The sequence below is a fragment of the Scomber scombrus genome, chromosome 12 (assembly GCF_963691925.1).
Source record: "Scomber scombrus chromosome 12, fScoSco1.1, whole genome shotgun sequence".
Taxonomy (NCBI): Eukaryota; Metazoa; Chordata; class Actinopteri; order Scombriformes; family Scombridae; genus Scomber; species Scomber scombrus.
The window spans coordinates 23,624,006-23,638,447 of NC_084981.1; the positions used below are offsets into that span (position 1 = coordinate 23,624,006).

The following is a 14,442-nucleotide window of genomic DNA, read 5'->3' on the forward strand; positions in this document are numbered from 1 at the left end:
CCATGAAAGTGTTCTCTATAACTGCATATGTACATAAGGCTTGTATACATTTTGCTTGCATGACTTAGTGCTTATTGCTTACTGTGAATATAAAAGCTGTGTATAAAAAACCATGTATAAAGAGTAGTGTTGGACCTCGCCTGTGTGTGACCGACTGTCCCTTCTGACTGTTTTGTGTGTGTGTGTGTGTGTGTGTGTGTGTGTATCGCTCCATCTCCTGTGATTGCTGGCAGTTTAAACATGCCTGGGTAATGTCTAAGAGGCAACTGCCAAACGCTCTGTCTGTGTGTTGGTGTGTTGGTGTGTGTGTGTGTGTGTGTGTGTGTGTGTTCAGTAAAGCCGTATTTAGTGACAGCTTTGTCTCAAAGTCTGTGATTGTTTTACACTGAAAGAAAATAAAAAAGGCAACAGATGTAATAGCAGCTTTTGTTTCGGCTGTTTTGGACGAGGGTTCATTTCAATCTTAGGATTTGGATTCATCCGCTGCTGTGGCTTTAAAAAAAAAAAGAAGTCCACTCCCAACACCAGAACTCACAATGGGGCGGACAGAATACTTTTACAGAGTCTCATTTGGGCTGGGAATCTCTTATGACGCATTATATTATGATGTAGGCTGATTAAATGAGCGAATGTTTGCATAAAGACCTCGCCTACTGCAATTTTATTACGTATTCCCTATGAGTGTGTGTGTCTGGTAGCATTGAAGGTGGAACCCTCATTGGCACCGTGGCACAGTATGTGTCACTTTTGTGTTTTCCCAGTGTTAGTCTGCGACCCCACCACCCTCTAAATCACAACCAGATGGTCTGAGAGGGAAAGAGGGAGGGAGAGGAGAGGATAGAGAGATAGAAAGAGTAAGAGTACCTCTTTCTCTGCCCCTGTGACAGTGTCCAGCAGTTTCTCCAGCTCATCGTGCATGGAGCTCTCCAGCTGCTGCCGCATCATTTCCTGGAACTGAGCCATCACTCCGTTGGCTACTCCTTTACTCAGACCTGGAAGGACAACATTGGGGACAAAAGAAAAAGGGATGAGACAAAGTTTTACACTGAAACACAACTAGTCTTCTAACACAGAGGTTATTCCAAGGCATCTCTTACCTCAACATTTACTCATTTTATTAACTCAACCTTTTAGTGTTAGTCTGGTCTACCGCTGAACTAAAATACACATAAAATATTATAGTTACTGAAGGTCTAATAATATTTCTTAGTGCTTTAAACTAGAAATAAATAATCCTTGATACTGTTATTTTATGAAGCAACATTATCATCATCATTGTTGAACAAAAAAACTCTCGACTGAAACACATATTAAGTCATTTAAGTAACAAGATCTTTAAAGCAGGATCCCCTAACAACAACGTATCAGAATAACTGAATCATTACTACCTTTAATCATTTGAAAACTACCTGATCAATAACCCAACCATAGTGTAGATATTATTGCATCACATATTATACATATGCTTTAGTATTTGTGTCGGAATGCAAATTACTATATTGTTGGGAATAAAGCAATGATATGATGAAAGGGTTGGTTTCCTATTATCAAAAAGGTGATGTCATAGAGCTGAGCTGTGGCATTACTTTAGGACCTCTTATCACACGTAACAAGGCCGTCACGATATATTACAGTGATTGTTGTCATTTATTATATTTCCTTCTAGCCCGTATGAACATGAACTCAGAGCATTACTGTAAAAAAGCTTAATGCTCAGTCAATTTTTCCTGAATAATCAATGCATATTATAAATTATGGCTTTTGTGTAACACTTGGTTCAATGTTTCAAGAGTACAAATCTGGAGAAAACATGATAGTAAAGTCAAAACAGTGGATTGTGACATTGATTATTGATTGTTAAGAAGCACATATGAGTTTCTTTGAGAGGCGAATTAGGATAGCTTACATATGTAAAAGTGATCATCATGATATACTGGGTCAATCACCGCAGAACAGAAATGGGAAAGATAAATCAGAAGTCATTAATGAGTGTCGCCATTATGTAGTGTGTCCACAAGTTCATTTTTCAACTGTAAAATGTCCCATTCAACATATCTTGGGTTCAATTCTTTAATAACTTAACTCACATAGTCCTTCTTAGCAAAATGATTGTTTGCGTTGGTGTTTATGTCAGTAATGTGTATAAATCTCAAATATCTGTATCAATATCAGCCTCAAAACTCTTTGATTGGTCAGCCTCTGGTAAAAATTAAAGCAGGTAAGCAAACTTCATTAGCTACAACAGTACAGCTGTGTCAACATGACCGGCAAACTGGCCAATTAAACAGCTTTTCATTGTCAGATACTGCAGCGTGAGTAGTTTGGGAAAAAACTTTCACTGCTTACAAAGTAAAATGTGACACATTGAGATAGTCCTGATCAGCATGTGACCTGTTGAGCCAGTTTGGGTTTTTTGTGCTGTGTGAGTTAAGCATTTTGCTGATACCAAACAGTGGCAGGAAATTAAAAATAGAAAAAAAAAAGAAGCTAAATGATGACGTAGCTTAAACAAATTTGCCAAGAGTTGTACGTGCTTCTGATCTTGTAGAGTAATGAGTCAAATGTTCAAGCTCATGGTATGAAAATATAATTATAATATAATTCAATTAAAAACATAACAAGACTGAATGATATAAATCAAAGCATCTATCAGACTGCTTATGACCAAGAAGGTTAATAAGGACCATTTATTGGCAAGAATTTTAAGAGGAGAAAGTATTTTTGGGAGAAAGTGAACACCAAGGAGGAGGGAGGGAAAGACCTTGAAAATCACCACATGAAGGAGGAGGGAGCGAAAGACCTTATAAATCACCACATCTCTCTCTCTCTGTCTCTTTCTTTCTTTCTTTCTTTCTTTCTGTGTATTTGAGTTGTTAAAAATTCCTGCCAGTCTGTCTTTCAGCATTCTTCTGCTGAGGCAGAGTAGCACAGAAAGCAACCTCGAGTAACCTCAAGACAGAATAATTCATTGTTTCTGGCACCAAGTCAAAAAAGACTACAAGAGGAAACAAACCTTAAAAAATGAGATGAGACAGATCCCACGACACCAACGATTGCCAAAGGCAGTACAAGGATATGAGAGGATTTTTACCGTACACCAGCGTTTCAAAGATTTCTCCATCCCGATTAGGCTTTCTTTTGTTGTTGAGGTTATATTTTACTTTTTTTGGCATAAAAGAAAGATAAGATCCCACGTACCGACTAACTGCTGTTACTGCGTTTAGTCTGAAGGGGATAAAAAGTAGCCTTTTTCCAATATGATTAATGGTTAACACTTTCAAAAGATAACCTACTTCAGTTAATCAAATGATTGTTGAAATGAACTGTGTAAAATGTGAATTCACACAGTTCATTTAGTGATCCTATAAAAGAGCAAGCGAATGATCTGAAGCTTTAACCATCGAGGTTGCAACTTTCACCTCACTAATAATCAGTCAGCAGTTGATTGTTGGAGCAAATCAAGGAGGGGTTTCTTTGTGTGAGGTTTAAAATCTGTCACTTTGAGCTTTAACCAACCATCATCTGGAAGTCCTCTTCTCTTCAAAAGATCTTAAAGCAATAGAAAAAGGGTGTGGAAAATTTGTTAATGATCAGCAGCCGTTTCCAAAAAAACATGAGACAGCTGTTATTGGCACATTATACGGTGTGGTGCGCTGTGCCGTGTTGATAGCAGTCACATGTGAACTACTGGCAGACTGGATGTTTTAGATTATCAAACCACAAACTCCACTTAGAAGCCACCTGACTGCCCATCAGTTATCATTGAGTTAATCGCACATTTTTAAACTGACTGTGAGAAGTGGAGTTTGGTGTGTCCATGTACAGAGTTTTTTAATTTACTACCCATCTCCAAAGCATTCAAGAGACTAGAGCAGCAATGATGCGATCAATCGATTACTTGCTTTGATAACCATTTAATCATTGAATCATCTTTAGAGAATAAAATTCCTACATTCTCCAAATTCAGCTTATCTACAGGGATTCTTTTCTGGTTTAGTTGGTCTGTGATAGTAGACTAAATATCTTTAGGATAATAAAACATTAGAGGACGTCACCTTGAGGTTTGGGGAAACAGGAATCAGCATTTTTCACTGTTTTCTGACATTTTATGTGCCAATCAACTAATTGCTTAATTGAGAAAATACTCAACAGATGAATTAATGATGAAAATAATCGTTAGTCGCAGCCCTACAAGAGACACAGTACGTGGTTGGCATAGAAGAATGGTCATGTGGTGTTATGTAGGATAATGTAAGAAAACTATAATGTGTGCTCTCAAGTCTCAGATATCAGAGCGTCCATCCTTTACGTGAAAGCATCAATCACTGCTTCAAACTGACAGAAATAAAACAACATGTGGTGAATAATTCAGGGTCTTAAATCCCTGCTAGTTGACTGACAGCCAGTGTTTTGTTAAAAAGGTGGTAGAAAAACACATTTTTAAATGCCCTGAAGGTAAAGAAAAAACTAATTAAGCAATGTGGTTTGGTTTGGAAAGTGACTTTTAAATTAGAAAACATACAGCACAGAAAACACAGATGTGACTCTTCAATCCACCTGGAGTCGTAACTGTAGTTCATTAATTACCCTTCACACACACACACACACACACACACACACACACACACACACACACACACACACACACACACACACACACACACACACACACACACACACACACACACATTACTCACCTTCTACATAAAGTGCCATGTTTCAGCTGCCAACAAGAAACTAGTTCAGCATATACGGTTAAATAAACGAGATAAATCCCAAACACAGTAAAAGGAAACGTTAAGTTAAATATTCCAGGGAAAATTCACCATTAAAAAAGTGTCATTGACCAAACATCCCGTAACTTAATACAAAAAATTTAAAAATAAAAAGTTTCCTTAAGGTATCCTCAGAGCCAGCTGGTCCTTCATTCAAGAGGTGTACAACCCTTCAAGTCCATTCACTACTGGAGCTTTAGAGGATAAGACATCCTGTCTTTACCTCATGCACTCATAAAAAAAAAAAGATCAAAACAAGGACACATTCATCCAATCACACATATCTCTCTGGACAGAAGCCAAATGACCCTGAACATGAAGCTGGCTCGGTTATAGCAGGATCTTTTATTGCTTGAAGGGTCTGCCTCTCATTTTTCCAGCCCCTGTACTGTAATCCACGTCACAACTCCTGGCTGTGACTCCCAACCTCTGCTCAGTTTTTTTCACTCTCTCTCTCTCTCGCTCTTTCTCTCTCTCTCTCTTTTTGCCTCGCCCCCCTTGGATTAATGTTATGACATAATTACCACTGAGTTGTTGTTTTAGCCTTCTTCTACATCAGAGTCCACTCACACTATACCGACCAATAAAGCTCCTATGAATTATTAACAGGGGGGAGATGAGAGATGATGCACACTTGCATTGACTCTATCCTGTCTGACTGGAGGACTTCACCCAGGATACAGGCTGCGGAAATGAATGCATGATGAATGGGTACGAAAAGGACAGCGTGTACTCAAGAAACAGCGTACAAACATGAAGACACATAAATGCATCAGGGTAACGTGATGCAACGGTAACCGTGAACGCCACACGGACAAAAAAGGGATCATTTATACACTTAAACAAACCAAAAACAAAATTGGGCTAATGGCTAACCTGAGGCACTGTGTATGTAACATCGACACCACTCTACTGGATTATATCAAGAGGCAAAATGCACACATATTTCATTTTTCTTACTGTGTGGCTGCAGGATGCTGGTTGAAGGAAAGTCGATGGGTCGGCCTTGGTCCAGCTGCTCTAAAAAAAGGACCACACCGCAGAGGAGACACAAGTAATGTAATTAGGTTGGTCTTTTTTTTTTTTTTAAACGGGCTTTTACCTCAAACACAGCGAGCTTCTGTTTTCCTTCGACATCACTGAATAAAAAAATTTAAAAAAGAAATGGCTTTTTTAAAAACACATTAAAGAAGTTAGGTGAAAAAGGTGATTAGTTTTACAATTCAGTGCCATTCTGAGTTGGAATGTTGCAGGAGGGTTACAGCCAATGAGAAGCCGAGTTAGCCGTGACTTGTGACGTGAAGGGCCAATAGGATTCTGCTACGTGGGAGGGGAACATTATTCGAGGGGGGAACAGATTTCTACATAACACCATGTTTAAAAAAGATCCATACTCTTTCTACTACCGTTTGTAATAGTATAATACTAGTCTTTTGAGGTACACCTTTACATTATAATGAGTGGTATTAAACAGGCTGAGCAGCATTCAGCACTCCCATAAATACACCAGATTTACCCCATTAATGTTTGACTAGTTTTAGTAGATCTGTCCCTATTAATGACTGATTGTTCGACCAACAATTGCACGTCGTGAATTTTAACGATCACAGATATTACATAATCTGACTTTAATTTTGCCTCAGGTGTACAACAGAAGAATTAGGACATACTGCCCCTACCTGGTGGAAATGTGACATTGCGCTTGTACTTGTGTGATGTGTTTTACTCAAATTACAGGACAGGTTCATTATTTCTAAAGTATGTCTTAAAACAAATCTTAGGGCCCCCCAAAATAACATTGAAATATTGATTTCTTGCTGTAAAAAATCCTTGCTGTTCATGCCAGAAATTAAAAGATGTGCATACAATGTAAGTAATGGGGCCAAGTGATCTCTTTATGTGCAAAAATGTATTTAAGTTTATTTTGAATTTCATATAAGGATTCCAAATGAGTCAAATCAAGTAGATATCTTTCAACATTATAGCCCTTTTAGTGCCTCTTTTTGTTACTATACTTCCACCCTAGCCCAACAGGGAAACACAAAGAGGGAATTGCTAAGAAGACTGTAAATGTGGCAGATATCCACTTGATAAGACTAACTCAGACTGCTGAAGCCACAGATAATATATATATGTATTTTTGTACAAAATGACTGGACATACTGTGGATTTTGGTCCCTATCACTCACATTGAGAGCGCATTTGAAGGGGGTCATTTAATAGCCAGTATGAACAGGATGAATGGTTACAGCAAGGAAAACCACATAGTAAACTGAAGAGCTTCTTTAATGCCAGACTGGTGATGCCAAGGTGCTCTTCAGAAAGATTTAGAAGCTCCTTTATACCTGGTGCAGTGAGTTTTTTTTAATGAACATTGTTGTTGACTGCTGAGTGTTGTGGATTGTTTGATTGATGTTGATGTGGTGCTTTGCACTTATTTGTACTGCGTGAGTCTGTATGTTTCCTTGCTGTATGTTGGCTGTTTTTGTGAGGTGACATTCAATTTCCCATTTAAGGGATTAATAAAATACTTCTTATCTTATCTAGTGAACCTGTCCTTTAATTGTCTGCAAATACATCACTGGGGCTGGGCAAAACAGAGATATATCAATCATTTTATGAGGTATTATTCTATTTAACAAATCATAGGTTTGTTTCAAGCCCCCCTACACTAAAAAAAAATGTGTTCTGCCCATGACATTTGGCACCTTTTGATACTGGAATGCTGTCTTCAAAGTCTTTTGTCCTCAGTTTAAAAGTATTTGACCTCACAAGCAGTTTGAAAGCCTACATTGCTTTTCCACTTTAAAACACAAAGCAAACTCAAACTCATGAAAAAATAAAAACCCAAACATGTACATTGGTCAATCTTTTTATTGTTTCAGCTTCGATAGTTATTGATTCCAGTGTTTGAGAACTTAGTGCATCACTGACTATATGTAACATCCATCCATTCACTTATCCCCAGAGAAAAATGGTCAGAAAATACCTGGTAACAAATTTAATGGACTTAAAGTGGAGTTATACCTGTGCGTCATGGTGTACAACATAATGCAGACTAATGCTGTGCCATCATTTATAGCCAAAGTCAACCTGGTTTCCTTCTTATTTCTTAATGTATGATAGACAGTGGTGATCAGAGCAAGCAGAAGGTGTGCAATAGAAATGGTTTTGCTAGATCACAGATTATGTCTGGTGTTACTGAAAAGGAGAGGATTACTGATACTTTCTTCAACTTGCTTAATGTTGTCTTCACTAAGCAACGACCTCTACTGGCATCGGACACTTGTGTGTGAAAAACACAAGCAGCCCAAACTAGCAAATCATCATTCCTGCTGTCTATTACATTTTTGAAAAGGTGCACATTAGCGTAACTAAAGCTACGTTGGCTATATGTATATACGCGCAAGTATAAATCCAACTTCACACTCATAAACACAAACTCACTTCCTCTCTGTCACACATACCCACACACACACATACACATACACACAGTAATGCAGAGGGTTTGTGGAGTGCTTTATCACAGGCGTGCGTCTGGAGTTTTGGGGTTGCCTAAATGCTGGTCGGGTGGTCCTGCATGGTTTAGTCATACTCCCAGGAAAGTCACAGCTGTGTCTCTCTCCTCTATCAGCTCTGTGGCTGTCGCATCCATCTTGGATCTGGAAAAGTCATTGATGGCCAGGCCATCAACAATCTTCCAGCTCTTGTTCTGATGAAAGAGGAAACGATAAGTTTCGTATTTTGGGGCATATGTGTGCAAACACTAATTCACAAATATCAACTGATAACATTGTGTCTTTTCTGAAACCACTATTGTTTACTGTGTACCTGATAAATTAAAAACACAGTAGGCTGCTAAAGAAGGGAACACAAGGTTAGATCAGTCTCACCTTGATCTGGACAGGGAATGAGTAGATGAGGTCTTCTGGGACTCCATAGGAGTTGCCAGAGGAGTAAACACCCATGGAGGTAAATTCACCCTAAACAAAGAGGAGAAACTGGTTAAAATGAAATTCGAAATACAATGTTGCTCACACCAGATGGAGTATCTGATCATCACTTATGTTAAAATGGTTATTATTTAAGAGAACATTAAACTTCAACACTAAAATTCACATGTGCAACCTCTACTGGTGTCAGATACATAAAAGTCTGAAAAACATGAAAAACTCACAGATACAGACATATGCATACATACTGTTTTTGTCAGGTTTATATGCATGAAGCTGTGCATATGCATGTTTCTGTTTTATAAATCTTTATTATCACAAACCCTTTAACTTTTTCTATTGGAATACCTGTCTGCTCCAGCAGTCTCTCAATGGACAGCAAATAATAATCATTAGGTGTGTGGACAAAGTAATAGCCACTTAATTCCCTGATGCAACAGGCAGACATTCCCAGATCATAACCGCAGTATAAATAAATACAGTGTTTACATCAGGGGTGCCGGTCCAGATGTCTCTCATGTGGTCACAGATGGCCTTGGCTGCAGACATGGCGCTGGACAGCTTCCTGGCCTTAATGACTGCTGCGCCTCTCTGCTGCACTGTCTGTAATACAACAACATGGATTATTTAAAATGATGTCAGAGCACAAGACTAGAAGTGAATGTAAATGTAAATGGTGAATAGTAAATGGACTGTACTTATATAGTGCTTTTCTAGTCTTTTGACCACTCAAAACGCTTTTACTGAGCAGAGGCACTGAGCATTTAGATTAAAAGGGTCAGTTACCCTATGTGGGATTGTGATTGTCAAAGAATAAAAAATATTTGACCTTTTTTGGTTTTGTATAATTCTTCAGTTTATCATGACTTTGTGTAATCAGTGTTTGAGTCAGTGTGCAGTTTCTAAACAGCTTAGGTCTTATCTGATTAGGGGACTTCATTTCAATTACTACTCCTGTCAACTATGATTTAAAAAAATGTCTGAAGAAATTTCAATTAAATGATTATTTTTTTTGTATTATGTGCAGGTTCATGTATTATGGCTTTTTGAGTGGCTGACACAGGAACAATGTAAAATGCAAAATGTATCTCTACCAATAGAAAACAGTAAATCTTTAACTCACAGCGATGAACTCTCCTTTGAGCCAGGCATCATCCTTCACTGCTTCAAAGCAGGCCTGCTCGCTGCCAGACATGTTGACCATGCAGTGGTGCACATCTGGGTACTGGGTGGATGAGTGATTGCCCCAGATGATCACGTTCTTCACTTGGGTGGCAGGAACGCCACAGCGCATCGCCACCTACAGGACCGCCGTAAAAAAAGGACAGAAAGACGGTTATATAATCATCTCAGACAGAGAACTGGAAGGCAGACAATATGGCAGCTAAAAGTCTGTGAGTGTAGTTTTTAAAATGTACAGAAGTGTTCCCAAGAAACACAAACAAACCTGAGAGCGAGCCCTGTTGTGGTCCAGACGGGTGAGGCAGGAGAAGTTCTCCTTGGGAATGGAGGGAGCGGACTTGGCCGCAATCAGACAGTTGGTGTTGGCAGGGTTTCCCACAACCAGAACCTGAAAAGACACGAACATTTTAAAAATAAAAAAAGACCTGGAAGATACATGTGATTGAACTCAAAGATGAATGTTGTTAAAAATGAACTTGTGTTTTGCTTTATTCACAAAAGGGACAAAAACTGATGGTTAAGCATTAGAAAATAAACTTGGACTTTGTTTACTATGTTACTATGTATGCAGATATACTCTATACTACTATAATGAATGGTAATAATTTTAGTATAAACACACTAGCAACAAAAAGTATGTGGAACATTTGTAAACATAAGAAACTTTGAACAGTTTTGCTCCAGATCCTTCAACACAAGAGAAAAGGAGAGCAGGGGTCGGATGAGAAAATGAGAATATTAATGCATGTTTATAAGCTAAACTTCTGTGTCATTACCTTGACGGTCTTCTTGGCATACTTCTCCAGGGCAGCTCCCTGGCTCTTAAAGATGGCCACGTTGGCTTTGAGCAGGTCCTTCCTCTCCATGCCATCCTTCCTGGGCATGGAGCCCACCAAGATGGCTGCATCCAGGTCCTTGAAGCCCACCTCCTCCTTGTCGGTGGGAATAATGTCTGTGAAAGGAGAAAGGGAACGAATTATACATTCTGATTGAATATGTTGACATACTGTATGGTTCTTCCATTTTACATTAAAACAACACTCAACAGATTCATAAAAAAGTAGGTTGGTAGTTAGATAAACAGTGTTGTTGCAGCAGTTTAGTTTTGCTGTATTTTAATGACTTTTCCCTTAACTGGCATGATTTTTTTGTTCTTCAAGGTGTTCATTTGTCAATTATAAAATTCTACATATACTAATTTACTATGTATAAAAGTAATTTGCACAATTCCTTAATGATATGTAACTGGGGAACTCATATTAGCAGGTCTCCACTGCTAGAATTCCTGATAAAAGCTAAGCTAAACACGTAGTCGCTCGTACTTCCCACGTGTTTCAAGTTAGTTGTTCGCACCAAAGTACGAGAAATTCACTTCTTTCGACCGGTCTATCCATGTGGTGCGTCGCACAATTCATCGCTGTAACAGTTCCCTTTTTTCATTGTTTGAAACCCAACTTCATGAAAATATTTTCATTGTTTTGAAACCATGTATGCAGACAGTTTTGAGAGAAGTGCAATGCGCATGTCTACATGTGCGACCAGTATTGTACTGTAATACTGGGCAGATCTCAGTGCATGACACGTTGTCTTTGCAGCACAGTTGGTTAATACAGGGGCCTCTCACAGCCCTGTTCTAACAATGCAAAGAACAACACCATTTCAAAAGAAAAATTCCAGGTCACAATGGAGATGGCACATAATGGCGCCTCACGACTGATGTCATGACAGCAGTTGCAGAGATGGGACCTAAAAACCTTTTAGAAATAAGGACCCATATTTCTCCATTATCTCAGAGAAGGAAATTATTTTTAACTGTCCCAGAACTCTTCCAATGATGCATGTTTGGTCCTCAGAGAAAAAGCATTTGATCAAACTTTCAAACAAAGTGAAATTCATACCAAAGCCGAGATTTAGGAAAGCTTGCATGGCAGGCCTAAGCTCTTAGCAGGTGGTGTGATGATTTTGTGTGACTGATTCAAGTCTTGTGGCCGATTTTGTCTGGGGTAACTGCTCCTTCAAAAAAATGTTTTACAATTTACACTTAATTGAAAACAAGGAGAGAAGTTGCAACATTTATTATTCAAGATGTAGAAACTACGATTACATATGTAAGATAATATACATTTTATAGTACTTTCTATTCTGTAAATACATAAATAAATAAGTGTATTGACTAAACAGTGTACTTTGTGTCAGTGGGCTTGATTAAAGTGATTTTGAAACGCTAAATAAATACAGACCGTGGGTCCCCCACACATTAAAAGTGTGTGTACTTGAACAGAGCATTAAACTCAAACTAAAAATGATTCCTCTTTGTGACCAAACATGCAGGAATTCTTTGCATTCATAAATGTAAGGCACTTTAAATAAAACTGTCCAAAAATATTTACCCTGATATCGCTTTGTAATTACTACTAATTTGGATTCTCCAATAAGCAGAAAACTATGCAGACAGCAACAGCCCATGAGAAACATACTGGCATGATGATGGGACATGCTTAAGCCCTCTTTTCCGCCCACACAATGAGCTGCGGAACTGGAAGACGAGAGCTACTGGGAATGGGAATTATAGGATCACTTATAATACAATTAGGATTGTTATTACTAGCAGTAATACTAGCAGTAATAATGCTAGCAGCAGCTAAATTATCATGATATGCTATCCACAAAAATGACAATGTTAAAAGCAAGACAATCAACTACGGTACATTCATATTTGTGGTAATGAACAGGAAACTTAATCCTAAAGAAGCAATATTAATCATCAAATATCAGGAGGCATTTATGCAATATTTCTTCTAATCATTGTTATAATACATTATGAATTTATTTTAGTATCACAGCTTGTAGTTTTATTGTGTACATTTTTTGCCCCACCCCTAAATAGTTACCATTCAGAAGTGGGAGGGCACAGTCTTGCAGCTCCATGACAACACCTTCCAGGACTGGCAGCATGGGTGAAATGTCCAAAAGGATCAGGATGATTGGCTGGCAGAGGGAGGAGGGAAGGAGGTAGACAGTGGGATGAATGCTATGAGATGGATGTGACTCAAAAACTAGTGAATTTAAATTAACACAAATCATAATTGCCGTGCAGTACGACAGGTCAGTGGGGGACTTAGTTGCCTGGAACAGAGAGTGAAGGCCTAAGCCATCTGCGTGTGCCAAATGGATCAAGTGGGTTTTACAGTTGGCCTAAGACTCTTGGCGCAGGATCCATTTTATTGACTTCAAGGACATCCTGGCTCGTCTCGAGCCGCATGGACAAGCAGAATTGCAATCTGCTCAATTCTCACAGGTACAACATCTGTTCAGTGTCACCCCCAGACATGACCTGGCAAACTTGTGATTCTCACAGCTATTTTCTGGGGGCTGTCAGTATCCAATGAATGCCTTGTGACACTGCCCTTACACTGTCTAATGAGAGAAGGTATTGAGTGTGTTACGCGAGCAATACAAAGCCCTTCTTTACCTGATCTTTGCCAAAGACATCTCCCTTGGCAATGCTGAACAACAGGGAATAGGCAATCTGCCCAGCAGCGCCAGTCACCAGAACTCTAATAGGCTCAGCCTGCAAAGACACAAGGTTAAAATGAAAAGTTACTACTATGAGCATTGATTTCACTTTACAAGGACAGGTTAGGAAAGTGACTTTAATTATCCAGAACACGTATGCTTGGTTTTCCATTCTTGTCAACAGGATTAACTACAGCAAAGAGGGGTCAGTTCAAAAATAGACTCAAATTCCTCTTCCAAAAACAGGACTCACTATTATGTAACAAAATCTGGTCATACTGACGTTATCAAATTCATCGCCATCTTTATCATTCACTCAGCAGGATTAAATCAAACTAACTTAACTAATAAGCAAGCTAAGAGTAAGTTATTGTATGTCACTTAGTTTCCTTATAAAATTAACTTGTGGGGTTGGTTTCATCAAACCGCGAGACAGCCTACGAGCATCGTTAAAATGAATTCATCGAATGAATGAATTAGAAAGGCGAACTTTGCATAACTTTGTAAAATAAAACTATCAGATAATCTTCATTTTACTTACATTACTTAGATCATAAATAACACATTTATCACTCATAATTTTCTAAATATACTCACCATGTTGACACCGATAGGTATGGACTACTCTCTTTCTTTCTCTTCCTCTCCCACTTCTCGCTCAAACCGGAGGTCGCTCGTATTTAAGCCCTTTCAGCTTATCACGACACTTGTAACGGTCATACGGCAGGTTGAGAATCACGGTAATTGTAGTTTTTCCATAGTGAACTGTCCTCGCTTGTCAAAAAAAAAGTAAAGTAGTCTCAACGAGTTTGCACAGTATATAGATGGTATATAATGACACATTGCTATCGGTAACACTACTGTTAGCTAAGCGATATACGCAGGCTTCTAACGTTGCGAGATATATAAGCTATCTAAATGAGCTAACGTTAGCAGGTTAGCATAGTGCCGCTTGCTGTTGCTTAGCGACCAGCGGCAGCCGAGAGCACCTAGCAACGATAGGAGTTACTTTAGCT

General features: G+C 38.7%; 2 protein-coding genes across 2 annotated transcripts in view; both read right to left on the reverse strand.

The window, feature by feature from the left end:
• Nucleotides 1-7,542, reverse strand: part of ugp2b (UDP-glucose pyrophosphorylase 2b) — a 41,026-nt gene extending 33,484 nt beyond the window's left edge. Inside the window, exons 1-2 of the mRNA XM_062430342.1 lie at nucleotides 5,736-7,542; nucleotides 865-992 (exon numbers count right to left, since the gene is read on the reverse strand). Coding sequence (XP_062286326.1) covers nucleotides 865-963 — 99 coding nt within the window. The 5' untranslated portion in view covers nucleotides 964-992; nucleotides 5,736-7,542. The remainder of the gene's footprint in view (nucleotides 1-864; nucleotides 993-5,735) is intronic.
• An 806-nt stretch (nucleotides 7,543-8,348) lies between these two features.
• Nucleotides 8,349-14,065, reverse strand: mdh1ab (malate dehydrogenase 1Ab, NAD (soluble)). Its single transcript, XM_062430343.1, has 9 exons — nucleotides 14,024-14,065; nucleotides 13,383-13,481; nucleotides 12,802-12,898; nucleotides 10,687-10,862; nucleotides 10,176-10,298; nucleotides 9,852-10,028; nucleotides 9,218-9,331; nucleotides 8,669-8,758; nucleotides 8,349-8,487 (listed from the first exon to the last, which is right to left on the reverse strand). Exons 1-9 carry the CDS (start codon nucleotides 14,024-14,026, stop codon nucleotides 8,365-8,367), a joined length of 1,002 nt encoding a protein of 333 aa, XP_062286327.1. The 5' UTR covers nucleotides 14,027-14,065; the 3' UTR covers nucleotides 8,349-8,364.
• Between the last annotated feature and the right edge of the window lie 377 nt (nucleotides 14,066-14,442).

Excerpts from the sequence above, each read along its gene's own strand:
- mdh1ab (XM_062430343.1), bottom strand. Across the intron at positions 10,029-10,175 it reads ACAACAGGGCTCGCTCTCAG|GTGGCGATGCGCTGTGGCGT; the intron begins GTTTGTTTGTGT and ends GCGGTCCTGTAG. Across the intron at positions 8,759-9,217 it reads TCTGGACCGGCACCCCTGAT|GGTGAATTTACCTCCATGGG; the intron begins GTAAACACTGTA and ends CTCTTTGTTTAG.